The sequence below is a fragment of the Prosopis cineraria genome, unplaced genomic scaffold, assembly GCF_029017545.1.
Source record: "Prosopis cineraria cultivar Desert tree isolate PC_DT_omini unplaced genomic scaffold, ASM2901754v1 PC7, whole genome shotgun sequence".
NCBI lineage: Eukaryota > Viridiplantae > Streptophyta > Magnoliopsida > Fabales > Fabaceae > Prosopis > Prosopis cineraria.
Genome location: NW_026555338.1, coordinates 17,395,509 through 17,418,140, shown reverse-complemented (window position 1 = coordinate 17,418,140; position 22,632 = coordinate 17,395,509). Strand labels below are relative to the sequence as shown.

The 22,632-nt window shown below is 31.4% G+C and overlaps 2 protein-coding genes and 2 pseudogenes across 2 annotated transcripts; 3 read left to right on the top strand and 1 right to left on the bottom strand.

Moving 5' to 3' along the window:
- The first annotated feature begins 8,110 nt into the window (after nucleotides 1–8,110).
- Nucleotides 8,111–8,767, top strand: LOC129316531 (kunitz-type serine protease inhibitor DrTI-like; annotated as a pseudogene).
- A 1,364-nt stretch (nucleotides 8,768–10,131) lies between these two features.
- On the top strand, nucleotides 10,132–12,010 carry LOC129316530 (receptor-like protein EIX2; annotated as a pseudogene).
- A 1,047-nt stretch (nucleotides 12,011–13,057) lies between these two features.
- Nucleotides 13,058–13,981, top strand: LOC129316529 (receptor-like protein EIX2). The gene has a single exon (XM_054960949.1). The coding sequence runs from the start codon at nucleotides 13,058–13,060 to the stop codon at nucleotides 13,979–13,981; it is 924 nt and encodes a 307-aa protein (XP_054816924.1).
- A 6,917-nt stretch (nucleotides 13,982–20,898) lies between these two features.
- LOC129316528 (kunitz-type elastase inhibitor BrEI-like) lies at nucleotides 20,899–21,505 on the bottom strand. Its single transcript, XM_054960948.1, is given in 2 exon segments — nucleotides 20,899–21,148; nucleotides 21,150–21,505. Coding segments are annotated over 2 exon segments (606 nt in total).
- Nucleotides 21,506–22,632: the final 1,127 nt, after the last annotated feature.

Here is a 22,632-nt window from a genome sequence, read left to right as displayed (position 1 = left end):
ATTTATATTGAAATTACAATCTAAATATCTTTAATTTATCTTATATACTCTAAACCTGATGCCATAAAAAATTCTATAACTTTACCAACTTTACAAGTTAAAATTTCAAAATTAATTGGCCTCAGACATAAAATTGACCAAAAAAATAAATGTGTATACCAAAACTAATTGGGCCTAACCACTGTTGCTATCCATATGTTAAACACGGCCTGAGCTACCTCTTCAAGGATTTCCTCTATATGTGCAGTTGCATACCCAACACAGTAGGCATCCTCGAAGTACTATATGCAAAGAGTTACAACAAATTTAAGTTAATAGCTATCTAACAAAAGTTGTTAAAATTTATAATTTAAGTATCATTAAATTTAATACATACCTTGTTAGGTAATGTGGTAGGGGCATGGGTGATAATGTCCTTCAAGAATCTCATCAAGCAATAGCCATAGTCATTGCTCTGATCTGGCTGGAGTGGACACTGTGAAAAAAAAATCACATATCAATAAAATAATAGTTAAAAGGCCACGGTTTGTTAATTAAAAACTCAGTCCATTAGGTTTACCTTAACTGTGACCCATGTCTCACAAGAGTCCAATACCCTTAAGCTAGGGGACAAAGTCTTGTTGGTCGCAATACGATACATGACCACAGCTCTAAGAAGGAAATAAAGAATAAATGTCAAAAATTCAATATATATGGATATTAAAATAACAATTGACAAAAATTCAAATTACTTATTAAAAAATTCTACCATATCTGGCCTGTTGCTTGGTTCTTCATTAAGAGGATTGAGATACCAAATTTTTGAAGCAACAGGGTTAACCACAATAAGCATCCAGTGCCCCCTAATAAGAAATAACAAGTGTTATCAAATAAGTAAATATAAAACATATTTACTTATACCAAAAGTAGCTAGAAAGTGGCTTACCCTTGATAGTAAGGAGTAAGAAATAAAGTATCATTGCTTGCTCCCCTATCCTTAAATTGATCTGAAAGCTGTCTTGCTTGATCTTCAAGAGCTTCCTTTATAATTCCATTATAGGCAGAGACATCGTGGGGATTAATCAGCTTGAATCTCGACTCAAGGCCGCCAGGAACCACAAATGAGGTATAAAGGTGGCTTAGGTGAAAAAATAACTGGGTTAATACACGTGCGTGCACACATACATATATATAATTTAAGTAATTAACTGAGCATTATCGAAGAAATACCTCATGTAGAAGCTCATCAGACTAGTGCTGGCCATTTCGTGCTTGAGAATTTCATTTAAAATTTCATCCCAGATAACTTCAAACAAGCCCGGTCTTTCATACAGCCCATCATCAAAACTAATGATATCCCCAATTGCAACTTGACGAGCCATCCTTGTAGCCATCATATATGTCTCAAGAGAGGCACGATATTTGTATTCTACAGCTGGCACTGGTGCTGCTGGATATTGTGAAACTATGGCTGACTCTTTGGTATGGCCCAACTTACCTTTTAGCTTACTTTTCCCTCTCAGCTGTAGAACAAAAAAGTTAGATATTTATAATTATATTATAAAATTATAAATAACTATTTAAACCATACCTTTTTCTTTAGAGGCAATGGGTCCTTTGCCGGCTTTAGTGTTACCACTATTACAAGGCAGCTAGGCCATGCAATGAAGCTTCCTACTGCTTCTCCCACCATCTATGCCTTGTCAGTAGGAACAGGCAATGGATAGTTGGGGTCGATGACAACAAGTAGAGAAACTCTAACACAGTTGGGTGGGAGGGGATAATTATGGATCATGTCCCTGGGAATGTTGTACACACGCCCTGTTGCAACCACTCTACATTCAGGAGTATCTGCTAAACAATTATAATCGTTCTTGCCCTAATTAAACAAACAATGATAATCAGTTTCTAAAATAAAAATAATTAGAAAAATTCATAAGATAAAACATATTACCTCAGGTAGTTTTTCTGAGGGGACTGTGTAGCTATCTTTCTGACTAGGGCTAATCTTACCCAAAGTCCTCCCAGGGACTTGCCCTTTCAACAACATGTCAATTAATGTTGCTTGGGCTAGTAGTTGCTGCTTCATAACGGCTTGCTCTTCTCTCAACTCTTGGACCTCAGACGAAGAAGCTGATGTTCGCTTTATCTTGCCAAAATATTGCTTCTTCGTGACTCTAAAGCTGACACCCCTGACACGACCAAGGTGGTCAGTAATTCCTAATGCCCTAGCCAAGATATCCTGAGAGATGGAATCCTGTGTAGAGTAAATATAATTAGTTTGGATATTCATAATTAATTATTAAGTAGTAGATAAATATAATACTTACAATCTTTTCAGTAACCTCTTTCACGCGGGGGTTGTCAATAATTCCTTCTTTATTAGTGCGTGCCAATACCCAGAGCTTATGGCGAAATATGGTAACCTCTGATCCCTCCTCCTCTAATTGTTTTTGCTCAATGCCTGCATACCCTAACCTCCCTGCTCTATAAGGATATTCATTCTTCGCTACTCTCTCCTTATTCTATGTACTTAATTCCTTGACAAGTTAATAACAAAAATTTTTGTTAGTACATACCATATAATCAATAAATAACACCAAACTTGAAATTTAAGAAATATTAATACCTTGAATTTCTTCTCATGTCGTGAGGGAACAAAAGCATCCCAATCCTCTTGTTTTACTAAAGGCTACATAAGGGAGAAACTCGAGCTACAAATTTAGTATCAGGATCTTTCAAATATTTCTGTGTGATGAAATATCTGAAAGACTGTAATGCCCTCCCAGCCTTTTGTAGGACAAAATCTTGCCTACTCTCATCAATGTCAAATCCTGATTGCAAAATAAAATAAACAACATATCAGATGCATTAATTTTAAAAATAGTTTATACCAAAATATATTTAGTAAAATGTAACTTACTGCTACAGTATCCCAAATAAGAGCCTTCGTGGCCTCATCTACTTTGCGCCATGATTTTACTGTGATAGGCATAGTAGTCTTTGCCACCACCCCAATATAACTTATGAATTTTGAGAATTTAATTGCTTTCCCTTTCTTGTTCCATTGCACATCAATTTTTTTCCTGCAGCTCTTGTTTTTGTCACCTCTTCCATTATCGTTAGGCCCCGTTGAATGTTATTGTACTCTTGCTCTGGCTTTTTCTATGTACTCAAAACCTCAGTCGAATTTGTAGCTAGAATTGATGGAGGGGTATCAACAGACTCGCTATCAAAAGCCATTTATCTATAAAGGAAGACAATTAAATCAAACATTAAATAACTTAAACAAAATTCACATAATTAATTCAAACATTAATCAACTTAAATAAAAAGAACACAATTAATCAACTTAAACAAACTTCACACAATTAATTCAAACATTAATCAACTTAAATAAAAAGAATACAATTAATCAACTTAAATAAAAAGTTTCATCATTCAAGTTCTCATATAACTTAATTATACTCAATCAAGTTACCCAACAACAATTGATATAAAAATTTTATCCCAAAAAATTCGACAGCATAATAGCTTAAAAAAGAGTTTTTCAGGTTTTGAACCGTCTCTTTATTCAAAAATTTTATCATTCACAAGTTCTCATATAATACTTATACCCAATCAAATTATCCATAGCAACAATTAATATAAAAATTTTGTCCTATAAATTCAATATAACTCAATCATATCTAATCAAGTTATCCAACAACAAAATTAACCACTATCACCACAACAAGGGAAGCAAATTTTCAACAAATTCATATAATGCCCAACAGTAAATTAATTTTTATATAATCTTAAATTTAATTTCATAACTAACAAAGAACTAAAAACTAAAGCCTAATTTCATAGTTCTAATGAACAAAAAATTCATATTCCAATTGCTAATTCCAATCAACTCCCTAATTACAATCAATTGACAACAATATCACAAGGAAGAAGGATAGGCCAACTTACTTAAGAGAGGCAGAGCACGAGGATGAAGAAGAAGAGCAAGGGAAGGAGGAAAGAAGACAACTCACGTTTTGCACTATTGAAAAGCAAGTAGGTGAATTTGAAGTCAGATTTACCCTGAATACTAAACCCAAAAATGAATTAAACAGATGAAGGAGAAATTAAACTTATATATGAAAGATGGAGAACGAACCCAAAACATTCGAAATGAAGACTTGGATGAACAAACAACCCACGAACCCCAAAAAATGGAACCCACGAGCAAAACCCAAGAAGAATCGAGTTTAAATCTATGTTTTTGGACAGTTTCAGTGAAGAAAAATGATTTTCGAGCACTCTGGGTGTGTTTTCGAAAACATTCGAGTTGCAGAAATGTGAAAATGAAAGGTTTGGAAGCGTAAATTTAAAAGGCAATACTTGATGGTTATTTTTTAATAACCATCAAGTATTACTTACTTGACACTTGTTATTAAATAACCGTCAAATAAAATGCAGACATACTTGACGGTTATTACTAAACAAGCGTCAAGTAATTAATTTTTTTTATTTTTCCTTTTAAACCATATATTTGATGTTTTTTTACAAATAACTGTCAAAAAGGCAATACTTGATGGTTATTTAATAACAAGCGTCAAGTAAGGAGCTCTCGTAACCGAAAGGCATTTGCTTTGTCCAATTCATCCTTCCTACTCTATTCTGAAAGTATTGCCTTGACGGTTATTTCATAATAACCGTCAAGTATTCCTTACTTGATGCTTGTTATTAAATAATCGTCAAATAAAATACAGACATACTTGATGGTTATTACTAAACAAGCATCAAGTAATTAATTTTTTTTATTTTTCCTTTTAAACCATATATTTGACACTTTTTTACAAATAACCATAAAAAATGAAGTACTTGACGGTTATTTCATAATAACCATCAAATATTCATTACTTGACACTTGTTATTAAACAACCGTCAAATAAAATGCAGACATACCTGACAGTTATTAATAAACAAGCATCAAGTAATTAATTTTTTTTATTTTTCCTTTTGAACCATATATTTGACGCTTTTTTACAAATAACCGTCAAGTACTCCAAATTATACTTGACGGTTATTAGCAAACAAGCATCAAATATATTTATAAAAAAATTAAATCTAGGATGCAGATATATTTGACGGTTACGCCAATATAACCGTCAAATATATACTAAATACTTGAAGGTTGTTATGAAAAAACTGTCAAGTATTTAGTGCCTTTTTTATTTGTCATTTTACACTTATAATCGTCAAATATAAGGCGTCATATTTAGCTTATTCTGTTGTAGTGTGGATTAAGTGTTTGACACCTATCAGTGGGGGAGGGAATCCAGCATATGAAGTGTGAGATTGAGTATCTAGGCCAAGGTAGCCCTCATATGGAGAGTAAGTCAGGCTGACTCTGGGAGAGAGTTAGCTTCGACTGTTTAGGATTGATATCGAAAGGGCACAGGTAGTTTAGTGAATTATATTATCTATTATTTATATTTTGTTCCTGTAGAAATACAGTGGGTATAAGGTATACTTGCAAACTAAAGAGTGCTAGGGGGCATTTTGTTGGTTAAGAAAGGCCATATCAACCTATCTCATGCATTCAGGCATTTTAATTGGTTAATTATATATTATTTTAAATCTATTATTTATTTACTTGACTATGACTTTCCTTGTAATAAGGAATATTGATTTTTTTGTTACTAAGATTGTGGTTGTCTTATCTCTTTCTTTATAATATTTACAGGTCCGGCAAAAAGATCCAATAATGGATGGGAAAAGGAGCAAATCTAGGGGTTTGCTTGTGATTTGTAAAGAACTGCAACCCCTTTTTTTTAAACAAGTACATTGTAATGTATTTAGGTTATGATACTAGTAGGATGTGATTATATATGTGTGTGTGAATATGTATGGATTGTGCTTGTGTATGAATTTTTATCTGCTTGTAGACTTGTAGTTAGGAAACTTAATTATGGTGTGTGGTTTTAATGGATTCATTTGGTAGATCAAGTTTTCACTACAAGCAAATGTTTATTTTGATATATATGTGAATATATGTGACTCTACAAGCAAATGCAAATTGGTTGTATTGTGAATGGTGTGCTATAGGAAAACATATACCTTAGATAGAAAGAGTAGGTGCATGGACCCAACGGAAATCTCTGAGCCAAATGAAATATTTAGAATGTGTATTTATATAAGTATATAGTGTTTGGATTGGTTTTTGACCACTCTTTTGTGATTTGTGAATTTTGAGGGCTTAGGTCATTTTAGGAAATTGCACCCAGATAGTCGAAATTTGATATAAGTGATTTTTTTCATCATTTAAATGTTCTATCAGGTACTTTTAGTCTTATTTGACGTGTTCACACAAGTTTTTGTCCCTTAGAATGAGATTTGGACAATTTTGAAAATGGTTTTTATCAAAAAGCTGCAGTTTTGTATCTGAGTGTTCAATTTTCAATCCAACTATTGGATTTTCTTGAAATTTGGGTCACAAGTAAAAATTTTTATAATCTTCGTGTGGCCTTTGGAATCACCTCAATTGGATATCGAATGAAGAAATAGCATACTCTAGAATTGGGTCTGAAGATGCTGTCACATGACAGCAACAATTGTTGAGGTTAGGATGAGCACGAATTTTAATCCAACCGCTGGATCTTTTTAAAATTTGATACACTTATAGTACTATTTGAATGTGACATGTGGGCTATTAAATTACTTCAATCGGCAGTCGGATGATGAAATGGTGCACTCCAGAAGTTGGTTCAAATATGCTATCATGATAACAAAAATGCCAAACTTGTAACGTGTTCAAATTTTAATCTATCCGTTGGATCTTTGTAAAATTTGGAACACTACTAGTAATCATTAAAAGTGACATGCGAACTTTGAAATCACTTCAATTGGAGGCCAGATGGTGAATTGGAAGCTCCCAGAAGTTTGGCTAGGAGGGCTGTCATGCAGCAACTAATTGCCCCTGTTTGCCCAATTTTCTTCCATACAGTATATAGTAATCCTTCACATTTTTCTAAGAGGCTTTAAATGTTTTTTTTGCTATTGTATAGATTGTTTGGCAATTTAAATGGTTTGTTTCTTAAGTTAGTTTTAGAGTCAACTCCTTAACCATACTTAAATTATTTGATTGTGGTGTGTTTTTGTTAACACTCGGGACAAGTGTTACACTTATCATGGTTTAAAATATAAGTGATGTTCAGATTTTTTGGTGTGTTAATAAATTTATTAAGGCAGTTTGTTTAAAAAAAACAGTCAGGATGAAATATGTTTTAAATGCCTTGCCAGCTGTTGCCACCAAGCAAAATATACGTACATCTATAAATTAATAAGGTTTCTCGCGTCTCACATGATACAGAAGCAACTTCTTCTTGTTTTTTTTTTAATTCTCACATTAAAAGTTGACTTACTCCCTCTGGTTTTATTGTAGAACACCTTCTAGAAAGATTCTATAGCCATTAATACTCTCTCCGTCTCAATTTTCTAACATTTTCAAGAGATATTTGGTGTCTCAAAATATAAGACACATTGACAAAAATAAGGTTTAATTAATTATGTTTTTTCAATATCACCCTTCCTATTATATTCTCTCCCTCCCTAATTATATTTTTTTTTTGTAAATGAAGTATTAAATGAAGGGTATTTTTAAAAGTTTACATTCTTGTTTAAAAAAAATATTGTAAATTGCATCTAATGAGCTTTATTAATATATAATATTCTGTCTAAAAGTGTTCTATAACTTGAGATGGAGGGAGTATAAGGCACATTGGGGGTTATTTATTGCCATTTTCCAATTTTACTCCTATTGTAAATTTAATTTTATGGCTTATATTATAGTATGTTTCTCTCCCTATTTTTAATAGGGGGCCGTAAAGTTGGATTTTTTTTAGGATACATTTAATGAGTTGACTATCATTTTTTTTTAGTTCTAGTGAAAGAGTTGATAATGTTATATAATAGAGACTGGAGGGAGTATTTGTACTAAATCAAAAAAATTAATTGGGGACAAGACATTAATGGTTGTGGATTTTGCTTTATATACTTTAAATGCCTTAGTGCAAAGCGTATTAAATTACACGCACGTCTATAAATCAAAGCTTTTCACGTCACAATTCTCATGACCATTACAAAAGAGAATAGACCAATGAATTCTGTTATACTCAGCCTCTTGCTCCTCTGTGCCTTCACAAAAGTAGCATTATCAAATGTTGAACCAATCCTTGACACAGAAGGTCATGCTGTTGTGGCAGGTGCTGAATACTACTTGCTCGTAACATATCCAGGTCCTGATGAAGGTGAATTTGGACCTGGCAAGATCTCTAACATGACTTGTCCAGTTAGTGTGGTCGAAGAAACTGCAAACAAGGGTGAGTTATTAAGACTATCTTCAACACTTGGAAAAAAGGGGATTATCTATACTAATGATGATTTGGAGATTTCATTTTCAAAAAAATAAAGTGTGCCGAATCATCAAAGTGGATTATTGTTAAGGAGAAAGGTGAAGATTTTTGGTCACTGGGCCTTGGGAGTGCTCGGGACCATCCGGGTGGTGAGATTATGAGTGGTTCTTTCAAGATTCAGAAATATGAGTTACTTGCCGACTATAAGTTTCTGTTTTGCCCAAATGCTAGTGTCTGTGGTAATATTGCAAGGACAGGTTCCAAGTTAGAACGCCTAAATTTGTATTTTGGTCAGGATGCTGCCTTTGATTTTGAACTCACCCCTAAGGCTTCGTTGGTGATTTGATTTTGTTAGATTGATGGTCTCATGCCTCTATGAAGAATAAGATCAATTGTTCTCACCAAGCTTGTAGTCCGTTTTTGTTGATGAGTTGCCCGCTCAATTATAAATAATAATTACTACAAATTGAATTATATTTGTTAGTCATTGATCAATCACAATAATTTTTTAGCTTTATAATTATCCTAACATGAAAAGTTTGACTTATTACTGCCGCTTCTTTTTCATTTTATATGACATTTTTTAAGTAAAATTATATTACAAATGCCAATAAAATCATTTAAGTGCGGTTAAAAAAATTAAATAATAAATAATTGCTCCTTGAGAGAGATAACATATATTTATATAAGAGTGAAATAATTAAAAGTAATAAATTTCATTAATGAATCATTACTTTTTTTAAAATATTTTATATTATGAAACATTAAATCACTCTAAAAAATATTAAATAAAATGGGGCGGGAGTAGTCCTTTACGATTTTATTTGTCTTGGTCACGAACTAATTATTACAGACTCGATACATTAACCCACGTCTGCGTCCCATGAGTCCACATGGTGGTGTGATAATTTTAAGGAAAAGCACAGTTATTAGTCCTTGTAATTTTATTATATAACTAATACAAAAATAATTTTTTACAGCAGTTAAAAATAATTTTTCTACAGTGGTTAAAGAGGCAATGGTTTTTTAGGGAATGTAGAATGTCCCATCTTTCTACATCAGTTATCTACCCGATGTAAAAACTAAATATTTTTATATTGGTTAAAATTTTGATGTTGAAAACTATATACAAAAAATTAAAAAAATTACCTGGCACTTTTTACATTGGTTGGCAACCCACCCGATATAAAATAATTACTTTTTACATCGGTTGGTCTACTAACCAATGTAAAAACTATTTAATTTTTTATACCATATTTATTTTATCAATTTTACCCATTTCTATGCATAGAAATTGCTAAAGCCAAATTAGACAGCCCAATTCATTTACAATTGTCTATCAAGTATTTATCAACTATGCAAAACTATTTAACTATTAAAAAACTAACAACTGTCTAAATTGTATCAACTATCAAAATTAAAACTTATCTAAAACTAACAAACTTAATAAATTGTATGAAACATTTTATAAACCTCATAAATTCTCCCTAAAATAGGTTGCCCAATGTATGTAGATGTCTTCAATTTTAGCTTCAAGAAATGCATTTGAATTGTCAAACATCTAAAATATGATTTACAAAATAGCCTTATTAATCAATCTCAAATCACATAATAAAATAAAACTTTTAAAAATATATTTAGCTCTTTTGTAAATTTGGTCATGCCCAATATAATGATGTTGAGCATGTGTCTCATGACATATTATTTAATATGCATGAGAGAATAAATTTCATTTTATTTAAAATAGATTCTTTCATATAAAACAATGAAAGGGTTGTTGAATATTGGTCAGTCAACAGCGTTGTTGAAATTAGTGGATATCAGTTGTTGACGGTGATACCACTTCATTGTAAAAAGTGGAAGACTTTAAACACTTGAATAACTTTCAAAAAGCAAAGTTCTGCAAGGTGCAAAGCACACGTATAGACCATGCTTTTAGGATCCAATGAATACTTTATATAGCAAAGATTATGAGGACAAATTCATTGTTCTTGTGTCGAAATTTTGCGTAAGGCAAAAGAATTTATGATTTTGAGAGTAATAAATTACCAGAAGTGGTGATATACATGTTTGACAGGTTATATCAATTATATTGCGTGCATTAGTTTATTTTTACTCATAGGAAGAATAATCATGGAATTCTTCATCAATAAAAGCCTATTATCAATTTAAAATATAAAAGATGTAACAAATCATATTTATTCATTAATCTCTGTTTTTTTTTTACCGGACATATTTATTCATTAATCTCTAAACAATGTAATTCATTAGATTCTGTTCAAGGTGAATAGTCCCACATCTAGTTAATTATTAAAGCGGTATTTCATTAATAGTGCAATCATTTTTGTTTTTTTAATTTCAAGAGATTGAAGCTAAAGCTCTTGTCTCTCGTTGTAAATCATATATCTCTCATCCAATGGCATTACTTTCAATAATTAAAAAAAATTAATTATTGGGTCAAAGGTAGCTGCTCAAATAGAAGACTACTAATTAATGGAGATAACCTTTTTACTTTTCTTATGTGGAAGTTCTACAGAAGTTTTGCATAAAGTGTTGGGGGTTAGGTGGCAAGGACATGATGGACATGGAAATTAAAGCTACCATGCACACTATAGAACCCAACATTATAAATACTGACAATGTGTCAAGAGCTCCATATATTGATAAAAATCAAGCACCACTCAGAAAATTGTCATGGATTCCTATAACAATATTTGTGTTTTTATTTTGCTCTTGTTGCTACCCTTATTAATAAATCATTTATGCTCATGCAAAGCATCTGATCAAGTTTTTTTTTTTTTTTTTTTTTTTTTTTGCATTTCAAGTAAGTAGCAGGCCCTTCTTAATTTCAAGCATCATCTTCTTGATCCATCAAGTAGGCTCGCCTCGTGGTCCAAGGACATAAATTGTTGCAATTGGACATCAATTGTTTGTGATGATGTAACTGGCCATATTCTTCAACTTCATCTCAGAACTTTGCCACTTTTCTATTATTATTATGCTGATCATATATCAGGGTTTGGTGGTGAAATACATCCTTCAACACTTGGTTTGAAACATTTGAGATACTTGGACTAGAGTGGCAATGACTTTGGCCACATGCAAATTCCAAGTTTCCTTGGCTCAATGAAGAGTTTAATATACCTAAACCTCTCTTATGTGAGATTCGGTGGAAGCAGTCCTCACCAAATGTTGAACCTCTCCAATTTGATCTATCTTGACCTTGGAGGTAATTCTTTCACTGGACCCATTCCTCATCAAATTGGGAATCTTTCTAGCCTACTCTATCTTGATCTTGGTGGAGGTTATCATTATGATGACATGGGTGGGATACCATTGTTTTCAGAAAATCTTCAATGGCTTTCATCTCTTTCTTCCCTCAAATATCTACAATTAAGTTATGTGAATCTATCTAATGCATTTGATTGGTTGCATGTTTTGCAATCTCTTCCCTCATTGATAGAGTTACACTTGACATTGTGTACTCTTATCATCATTTTGATTCAGCCATTATGACTAACTTTTCATCTTTGGCAATTCTTGATCTTTTACATTCTTATGATTTTGGATCTTCTTCCATTCCAAAGTGGATTTTTCAACTTAAAAATTTGGTTTCTCTTGTATTAAGTGGTAATCTTTTGTAAGGGTCTATTCTAGATGGCTTTCGAAACCTCACTCTCATTGAAGATTTTGATTTATCTTCTAATTTGTTTAATTCTTCTATCCCTAATTGGTTATATAACTTGAATCATATGAAGTCTCTTTGTCTCTCTTCAAGTCATTTGCATGGAACAATTTCACATGCAATTGGGAACTTAACTTCTATAGTTACTCTTGATTTGTCATATAATCAACTGGAAAGGCCAATTCCAAGATCTAAGAAATCTTTGTAGCTTAAGAAGTGTCTCTTTCTCAAGCATGAAATGCAATCAACAAATTTCTAAAATATTGGGAATCATTTCAGGATGTGCTTCACACACCCAGGGGAGTTTATCTAGTTTAAAGCTATATGGTCATTTGACAAACCAAATTGGCATTTTCAAAAATCTTATTTATCTTGATCTTTCTGACAATTCTTTTCAAGGTGAAATTCCAAAATCTTTAAAAAATCTCACCTCTTTGAATCGTCTTTATCTCTATGACAATTAATTCAATGGAAATCCTTTTGATGTGATACAATCTGTTGTAACATTAAAAGAACTTGACATTAAAGATAATCTTTTTCAAGGAGAGGTGAATGAATATCACCTTGCTAATTTCACCAAGCTATATGCATTGTTTGCATCAGAAAACAAGCTCATTTTAAAAGTGGGTCCTAAATAGATTCCATCTTTTTAAAAGTTGCAATACTTGTGCATGGACTCATGGCACTTAAGTGCTCAATTTCGATCATGGTTGCAATCACTCAAGTGTCTTGAGGATTTTTCCATACATCCAACAGCAACATCTTTGATTCTATCCCCCTATGGGTTTGCGATGTATTTCCCTGTGCTTCTGGTTTTGATTTATCTAACAATGATATCCATGGAGAGCTTTCTGATACATTGAAGAATCCTGTCAATATCTCATATATTGATCTAAGCTCAAATCACTTAAGTGGTCATTTACCAAATATTTCACCTCTTGTGCATCACTTAGACCTCTAAAGTAATTGGTTTTCTGGACCCAAAGACTCCTTCCTATGTCAAGAGATGGAAGAGCCAATGGAATTAACATATCTCAATTTGGCATCAAATAAATTGTCTGGTGAAATACCAGATTGTTGGATGATGTGGCCAAATCTAGTCATTGTGAAGTTTGACGACAACATTTTTAGTGGAAACTTGCCTACATCCTTAGGATCCTTACCATGGTTGGGTTCTTTACAACTTCACAGAAACTTACTTTCAGGAAATTTTCCTATTTGTTTAAAGAACAATACTAAATTGGTTTTCTTGGATCTTAGGGAAAATCAATTTTCAAGGATTATTCCTTCATGGGTTGCACAAGTTCTCTTCAATTTGAAGGGTTTTCTCCAAGGATCAAACAAATTTGTTGGTGAGATTCCCAATCAAATATGCTTTTTGAAATTTCTACAAATTTTGAACCTTGCACATAACAACTTGACTGGACAAGTACCAAAATGCATCAACCACTTGACTGCTATGCTGGTGAAGAATAATAGTTTAGAATCATACGTTGAGAGAAAAATAAATAGAAGTTACTATTATATACAAGATGTGCTCCTTGAGTTGAAAGGAAGAGATGATGAATATAGTTTTTTAGAACTTGTCACAAGTATGGACCTTTCAAGTAACAAATTGTCTGGAGATATACCAAGAGAGACCACAAGTCTCAAGGGGTTGCTTTTTCTGAACTTGTCCAACAATAATTTGCATGGTCAGATTTCTCAAAGTATTGGCAATATGAAATCATTGGAGGCTATGGATTTCTCAAACAATCAACTTTATGGTGAAATCCCACCAAGCTTGTCCAATTTAAATTTCCTGAGCAAGTTGAACTTGTCTTACAATAATTTTATTGGGAAAATTCCAATGGGCACCCAATTGCAAAGTTTGGAGGCATGTAGTTTTGTTGGCAATGATCTATATGGTCCTCCACTACAAAACAATTGAATTGATCTATCCAACGTTCTTTATGCCAACAATGACAAAGAAGCTCATGAACATAGAATTAATTGGCTTTATGTGAGAATGTCATTGGGGTTTGTTTCAGGATTTTGGGTGGTAGTTGGTCCTTTGCTGCACAATACATCTTGGAGGTACAAGTATTTTCAGTCCCTTGATTTTGTGTAGTATAAGTTGCAACGTTGGTGGTGTTAAGAAGAAAATGAGTGTAGTTGTGTACTTATGTCTGTAATAAAAGGTTTTATAAGCAATTTGCATGTTGTTGCTTCTGTTTATCTGTTGATGGATTTATGTCTATATAAAGTTTCTAATGTATTTTGAGAGGCTTCTGCTGCAAGTCTTATTATCATGGTATAAAATGTTTTCAGGCATTGCTTTTTTCTTAGCCACATTTACTTCTTCGTTATCTTTATAAATTGATTCCTTGAGCAACACTATCTACCCATATATATATATATATATATATAACTGTGGAAGTTTGAACTCGTCTGTGTGTGTCTTCCAATTACGTGAGAAGATGTGAAAAAAAAAACAATCATTCTCTTCCGATTTGGGGACACTAGTTTCCAAAATATAACATGTTAATAATCTGATTAGCTATGTACACCTTAGGAACCTGCAAAAAAAAAAAAAAAAATTGAGTATAAATCCGTAAGCTTCCCAGGAAGTGGCAAGTACCTATTATGACACAATAGAATGAAAAATTATATTTAACTGTCTCTAATTCTTACTGTTAGCTGTTTCAATAAATATATAAAAAGTAGGTTGTTTTTTTTAAATAATAATATGATCGATGAGGGCAAAGTTTTTGTAAATAATTATTATATTAATGTCATGTTATTATCACAAAGTAATGTGCATAACATGAGGTCATTTAAATTCTAAAACGCAAATTAACTTTTTAAATGATCTAATATATAAATATATTGATGTCTTGAAATATATATGAAGCTAAATGAGAACAAAATAATTCTCAAATTTGTTTAATTTTTATCCATATAATCCCTTACATGGATACCATCAATATTGTGCTATCCATATCAGCAAATTTTAATGATATAGTTTCCTTTTTAAATAATAAGAATTAAATCGATAATTGAAATAAATTTAAGGGATTAAATTAATAAAAATTAAATTTGAGGGACTAAATTGATAGTTGAGATAAACTTGAGAGACTAAAAGTTACATTATTTCATAATTAAACAAATTGAAATATTGAATAATAAATTCCGTTAATATAGGTTAAAAATAATAAATTCCGTGGCCATGTTTAAAGATAAATTATGGGCACGAATGATTCGGTGGACGATGGGTTGATGGTGTTGCCATGCTGATACTGTGGAGGAAATAAACAATCCACTATTTTTAAACATTGAAAGGAGAATGTCATATCAAAAGAATTTAAAATACCAAGCATCAAGTGAATAGTTGAGAGTATCAAATTCTTTTAACACTTTAATTTTTTATTTTTAAAATTCCAATTACGTTTTACATTGATTATATATATTATCTTTACATGATTTTGAAACTAAAGTAATTTAATTCTTTCAACAAATTTAATATACCTTTCTGTTCCGGTTATATTTATAATTGGTTATAGCTATGACCAATATAAGCTGTGGATATAAAAAGTTCGTTAATCATGCTATATGATAATAAAATTATCACCTGTCACATTTTTATAATCTTCGTGAATAAATTAGAATAATTTGCTTTTGGAAAATTATTCTAATCTTCATGAATAAATTTTACTTATATATATATACACTCTCTCCGTTTAATATTATAAAGCACTTTTAATCAAATTACACCCTAGTGAGTTAGTTAATTATTTTTTAAAATTACACACTATTTTCATGTTTACTCTTATTTAATAAAATGTCTTAGTTAGAAAACTTTATTAATTAGATCTCATTAATTAAAGGTATTGTTGAAAAATCTCTTTATAAATTTAGTCACATTTATTTTTTGCTTCATCATCTTTATAAATTGATTCTTTGGGCAACACCATATAATTGTTGCGTGAAAAATGGTTGAACAAAAAGCTACTTTACATCCATAGTTCTCTCACACAGAAATAGACATTTACTATGTTTTGGACTTTCCTTGGGCTTGACAAGTTTTGGGTCCAAACAAGGGAATGATAATATTGTTTGGGCTTGTACTTAATTGACAAATGACATTCACAATTTGATCCAAAAGAAGTGACAACAAAAATCAACAAGGGTAGTGAAAATATCATCGTGGCAAAATCAATAGACAAACAAGAAAAGAAGGGGAAAAAAATAAAAAATATACATTTGATCATTTTATTTTTTATAAGATTTTATTATAATTTCTTAATTATATAAAATGTTTATTCAACCCTCTAACATGAACATCATTAATTGCATTAACCAAAAATACTGACATTAAACTTTTACGGAAAAATTAATCTACAAGTCCTTCTAATTTTCATCAATTTTGAATAGGTCCTTGTAGTTTATTTTACTTTAATCAAGTCCTTATAGTTTTAGTTTGATCAATTAAATATGTTAGTAATCCCTTAAAATTAAAATCTTTAATTTTTTCCTTTAAAAATTGAATTAAGAACTTTTTTATTAAAATATTATATAACTTTATAATTAATTACATTATTTTTATAACTCAAGATATATATATATATATATAGGTTATGTTTACTAAATACTCCCTGCGTTAAAAAATATATGATATTTTTAACCAAATTTCATACTCAATAAAGTAATTACTTATTTTTAAATTAACTTTATCTTTTTATATTTACCCTAATTAAACACCCTAAAATAAATAAAATAATTTATTTAATAGGGGTACTTTTATAAAAGAAAAAAGCAATAATTACATCTCAAAAGATTAAAAATGCTTTACATTTTTTAATACCCAACATCTCAACAAATGCTTTACATTTTTTATAGGAGGGAAGTAACTTATATATATATATATATATATAATTTTCATAAAAATTAATAAAATTTTAAATATTGTATTAAATTAAATGTTTTTTTAACTTTTTTAGGCTAAAAGTATTAAATCAATTTTTCTATAATTTTTAAAAGTTTTTTTTTTAAGTTTATCATTCATCAATAATTTTAACTTTTAGGGACCAACATATTTAATCTATCAAACTATAAAGACTTGGTTAAAAAGGAAAAACATTGCAAAGACCTAATTCAAAATCAATGGAAGGTAGAAGAACGTACAAATTAATTTTTCTCAATTTTTAAACAACAATAAACATTATCAAATATTGATGCATTAAGTTTACTTTTTTAAAAGTAAATGAGCAATATACCACCTAAAGTATGGCTTGAATGGCATTGTAGAGCCTAAACTCTTGTATTGTGTAAATTCTTTTCTTGACTTATATACTACTATAGCAGCTTACCGCCTACATTAAGTATAGGCACATTGACAAGTATAGGAACATTGACGGTTAAGAGTGATAAGAGAGAAGACAACTTTACTTAATTTTTTTCAAGTTGGCATGCCACGTGCCCAAGTTAATCTTAGGCAGAAGGGTATATTGATAATTGTCCCTGAAAAATGGCCCTAAACAAGAAGGAACGCAACCATCTGATCAAGAAGCATTAGTCGACTCTCATTTTCAATTTGCTCATCTGATCAAGAAGCATTCTACTTTCCCAAGATCTTAGTTCCCCACAACACCTTTGCATGTAGACTTGGGAGCTGATGATCGCTTCTTCTTCCTCATGTTCTTCGTGGAGATCTGCGCCAAAAACTCACAAGAACAAAACCTGCTAGGATTCAAAAGAATTCAGGGTCCAAGCATTGGGTGATAAAATCTTAGAAAATTTAGGGTTTCTGAAATTTGAAAAGTGGAATTTTGCTGGGGACGAGGAAACAGAAGAGATGGAGGATTCTTTGTTGAAAGTTGAGAGAGATTTCATTCGCACAAAAATTAAGTGAAAGACATATTTGGAGATTCTCCCATAATAATTGGTGATCATTAAGAATGAGTTTGGGGACACTAATTATTCCATGTCACCTTTACCATGCCAATTTCTCATGTCGTGAAATTTGGCGATCCCCCAAACGCATCCTTTCTTCAAATTAAAATAACTCCAAAGCCTGGAGGTTAAACTTTCAATACCTTTGTCTTCTGCCCACTACTTTGCAGAATCGGTTCAATGGCTTCAATGGAGTACTTGCCTTGCTTTCCCTTAATGAGGGGATCAAAAAACAAAGATGGTAAGCCGAATGATTTCATTTTGTGGAATTTCCATTTTCCAAATTTAAAATGAGTGATGCAATGGGAATATATTGGAACGGAGGATGAAGAAATTGAGGAAGCAGAGGGAGAAGCAGAGACTATATGCAGAGCTGAGCGAGGTGATGTGGTAACTCTTCTGACTTCATTCCTTCATTTGGAGCAGGTCCACCACATTCCCAATCGTTACCGGGATTATGAGCTGTAAGTACAAGTGCCTCGTAAGCTTGTAAGTGGACCCCACTATCTAAAATGTAATAGTAGTTTTCTTGTAGTTAACATTAGGGGTGAGGTGCTAGGAATCTAAAAGTTAAGGAAAGAATTTAAACAACATAAAAATTTAGAGTCTATGATGTTATTCAAGCTATAGTTTAGGAGGTATATTGTTCATTTATCCTTTCCAAAATAACAAAAACTTATACAAAAAATCATAATTTGATATTACCAATTTTAAAGTTAAATAAATGATTGAAAGTATATTTTATAAATAAATTAAAGGTCATTTTTGTTCTTGAACTTTACCCTTAAGATCTATGGGTATCCTGAACTCGATTTTGGGTAATTTTTGTCCCTGAAGGTTCAAAATGCACTGCCTTATCATTTTATCATTAACACGCCGTAATGTTCCTTTTTAGTGGAGTGAGTTTCACCATTTTTTTTATTTTTTATAATAAAATATTGGGTTAAGGGTCATTTTTATCTTTAAAATTTTCTTTATAATTTACTGGTACCCTGAACTTTTACTCTATGGTCTGTAGGTACTTTGAACTCAAGGACAAAAGTAACTTTTAACCCAATATTTTTTTTTAAAAAGTATAATGGTGGGACCCGTATAATGGACTGTTAAGCATGTTAACAGTAGGGCGACAAGGCAGCTTCTTTCAAATGTTTACGGATAAATATGATCTAAAATCAAATTCATTAACATTTAGGGACAAAAAATGACCCTCAATCCTTTATAAAATAAAGACTAAAATAAAATTTTATATAAATTTAAAGAAGTAAATGCACACTTTTGCCGAATAAATAAAAACGCTAAAGTTGTAGAATTTTAAAAGGAGAGAAGACTTCACTTTATAATTTTTTTTAAAAAAAAAGGGATGGGAAGTTATGATAGTAATTAATGATTATAGAGAAAGTTTTCATTTTTTTTAAAATGATTGTTGTGGGAAATCTCTTAAGATTGAGGTATAAAAATTCCGTCTATAGAAAAGTATGATATTTTTTCCCAATATTGGCCTTACTTCGTTTTGATAAACTATATTGAATTGCATGATATCTGTAACGTAACTTTACACACACTCACCATGCAATTGGAAGCTGAAAAGGAAAATAATGCCCCTGAATTTAAATTAACAAATTAATTGTCAAGTTACTGCTAATTTAACAAGTTCAAAAATTGTTCTGAACTTTGAAAAGTCACAACTAAATTTAAGAATTCGTATAAGGAGAGAATATTTATTGTAATTGTTAAAGCTATTAATCATTGTCAACACTTCACAATTTATTTTTTATTTAATTCTTGCTTTCTTTATCTTAATTTTTCATATGAACTTTTCTTGGTATAAAAATTATTGTACCATCATTTTCTCACTCAATTTTTAATAAGGAACTCATTTTTAAACTCAAATTTGACAAATTTCAGCTCCTTCTTCTCCTCGAACATATTTAAATTTAAATCTTATTCCATATTCTTAAATTCTTAACTAATAATTTCTTAATTATTTGAAAAATTGGGTGGCATTTCCCGTTGAAAGATGTTATCCAAAAAATTACATAAAACTTGAAATCAAGCTACCACCAACAATAATCAATAATTAATATCTCTACGATCATTTCTAAGGCCTTTCCTACTATTTTATCATCAAAATAACAAACCCTATTATTTCTAAGAAAACAGGGCAGCCTCACAACTTGAGGAAAACTCAAATAAAAATTATGAAACACAGTTCAAAATGATGCTCTTTCAAACCTCTGCTCCATGCACTAACTTGATCTTGATTTTCTCACTACTGTTTCCATCTTTGTCACTTCAAACTCATCTTCTTGAAAATCTAACTCTTTCTTCTTCCTGCTTCTCTCTCCCTCACACACGCGCGCACTCTCTCTTTCTGCAGTTTGGATGACCAAAAACAAGCTCAAGGGGGAGGATGAAGTGTTGAATATAGTGGAATTCAAAACCATACTTAATAATATTTGGATTCCAAAATTTTCCACCCCAAAAATTCTGCATTAATTCTTGAACCAAGTGAATTAATTAAAATTCTCCTCCATTGCCGCCCATCAGCCACTCCCTCCTAATTTTATTGGGCTTAAGTGGCTTCTTATTAAATTTTTAATAATATTGGGCAGGAATTTTGGACATTTTCTTGACCAAAAAGAATTAATTTCCAAAATTAATTCCTTAGGAAAATTCTTGACCAATAAAATTGTTATTACTCTCCCAAATAGTTATTCCTTTCAAATCCTAATTACTTTAAATTTTTTGTGTCCATTTGACTCAAATAATTTTTTGATCAATTTTTATTTGAATGCCTCCCTCGTCCCTCGTGCATGTGAGCTGGCAACTTATTAGTAAAAATGGACTACAAGCCTGGTGAGAATGATTGTTATTATTCTTCATAGAGGCACAAGACCATCGATCTCATTAATAAAATCAAATTCCCATATAAGCCTTAGGGGTGAGTACAAAGTTAAAGGCAGCATCCTCACCAAAATACAAAGAAAGGCATTCTGACTTGTTCCCTATCCTTGCAATATTACCACAAACACTAGCATTTGGGCAGAACATAAACTTATAGTCAGCAAGTGGCTCATATTTCTGAATCTTGAAAGAGCCACTCAAAATTTCACTACCTGGGTGGTCCCTAGCACTCCCAAGTCCCACAGACCAAAAATCTTCACCTCTCTTTTACAATGATCCACTTTAATGATTCAGCACACTTAATCTTCTTTGAAAATGAAATCTCCACAACCTCACCTGTATAGATAATCCCCTTTTTTCCAAGTGTTGAAGATAGTCTCAAGAGCTCACCCTTGCTTGTAGGATCTTCAAAGACACTTACTGGACATGTCATGTTGGAGATTTTGCCAGGTCCAAATTCACCTTCATCTGGAGCCTGATATTGTACGAGCATGTAGTATTCAGAGTTTGCCACGACCGCATGACCTTCTTTGTCAAGGATTGGTTCACCAACATTTGATAATGCTACTTTTGCGAAGGCACACAATATCAAGAGGCTGATGAGTACAGTTAGACTCATTGGTTTGTGAGAGTATATAAACCTTAAATCTTGTGTTCTATATTGTTATGTTGTGAATTGTGAGGTGAGATGCCTTAATTTATAGACATGCATATGATGTGCTTTAATTGTTAATTAAGGCATTTAAAATGTATGAAACAGATTTCACAACCATTAATGCCTTGTCCCTTTAGAGTGATTGGATGAATGAGCATTTAGATTTGAATTTGTATTTGGGTCAAATTTCCTATCTAGATACATAAAAATTTATGAATTTAAATTTGATTAATATCCAAATTTGTGTTCTATTATAATTTCAAATTCTCTCTCTACCTAGTTATTTGAAATTTTCAATCATTTCAATCCCCTTGTTTTCTTTGCATTTTTACTTTCACTTGGAATTTCAACTCATCTTTCTTCTTTCTTTAAATTTTTTTAGTCTGAACAAAAAAATTTATTCCAATTGCTCATAGATATTCTTGTATTGGAGGTAATGCAATTTCAAAACTCAAAAGATATAAAGTACAAGTCACTTTTGTATCAGTGAGGCGAGAAAACTTAATTTATAGCATGTATATACATTTTGCTTGGCAGCAAGGTATTTATAGCGTATATGTCCGAAATATTATAAGTAGGGTTTCAGAAAACTTAGATTGATGCCAAGAAAAGAAGTAAAAATAATAATAATAATCAAACAAACACCTAAACATGACTTATATTTTTAACAATATTGTGTTTTGTTAAAACGTGTCTCACATTTTTAACTAGAGGGACTATAAAATAGAATCCACAACCATGCAGTTCTCAATTACTCCCTCTTGTCTAAAATTCAAGTCACTTTTATATCATCTAAGATGATAAGTCGTATTCTCTCCTGATTATAGGGTAAAGTTAACTAATTTCACAATTCTTAAGGAATAATGGTAGTTAATGACCATAATAAAATGTGTCTCAGAATTTCAAATTGGTACAATATTAAGAAGCGAAAATATTGGAAAAGATAATTACTCTCTCCGTCCCAAATTATAGGACACTTTTAAAGAAGTTTCTCCATCCCAAAATGTAAGACAATTTGAGTAGATTAAGGTTTCATTAAATACACCATTTTCAATATTACCCTCTCTCTCTATAATTAATTTTCAACCCTT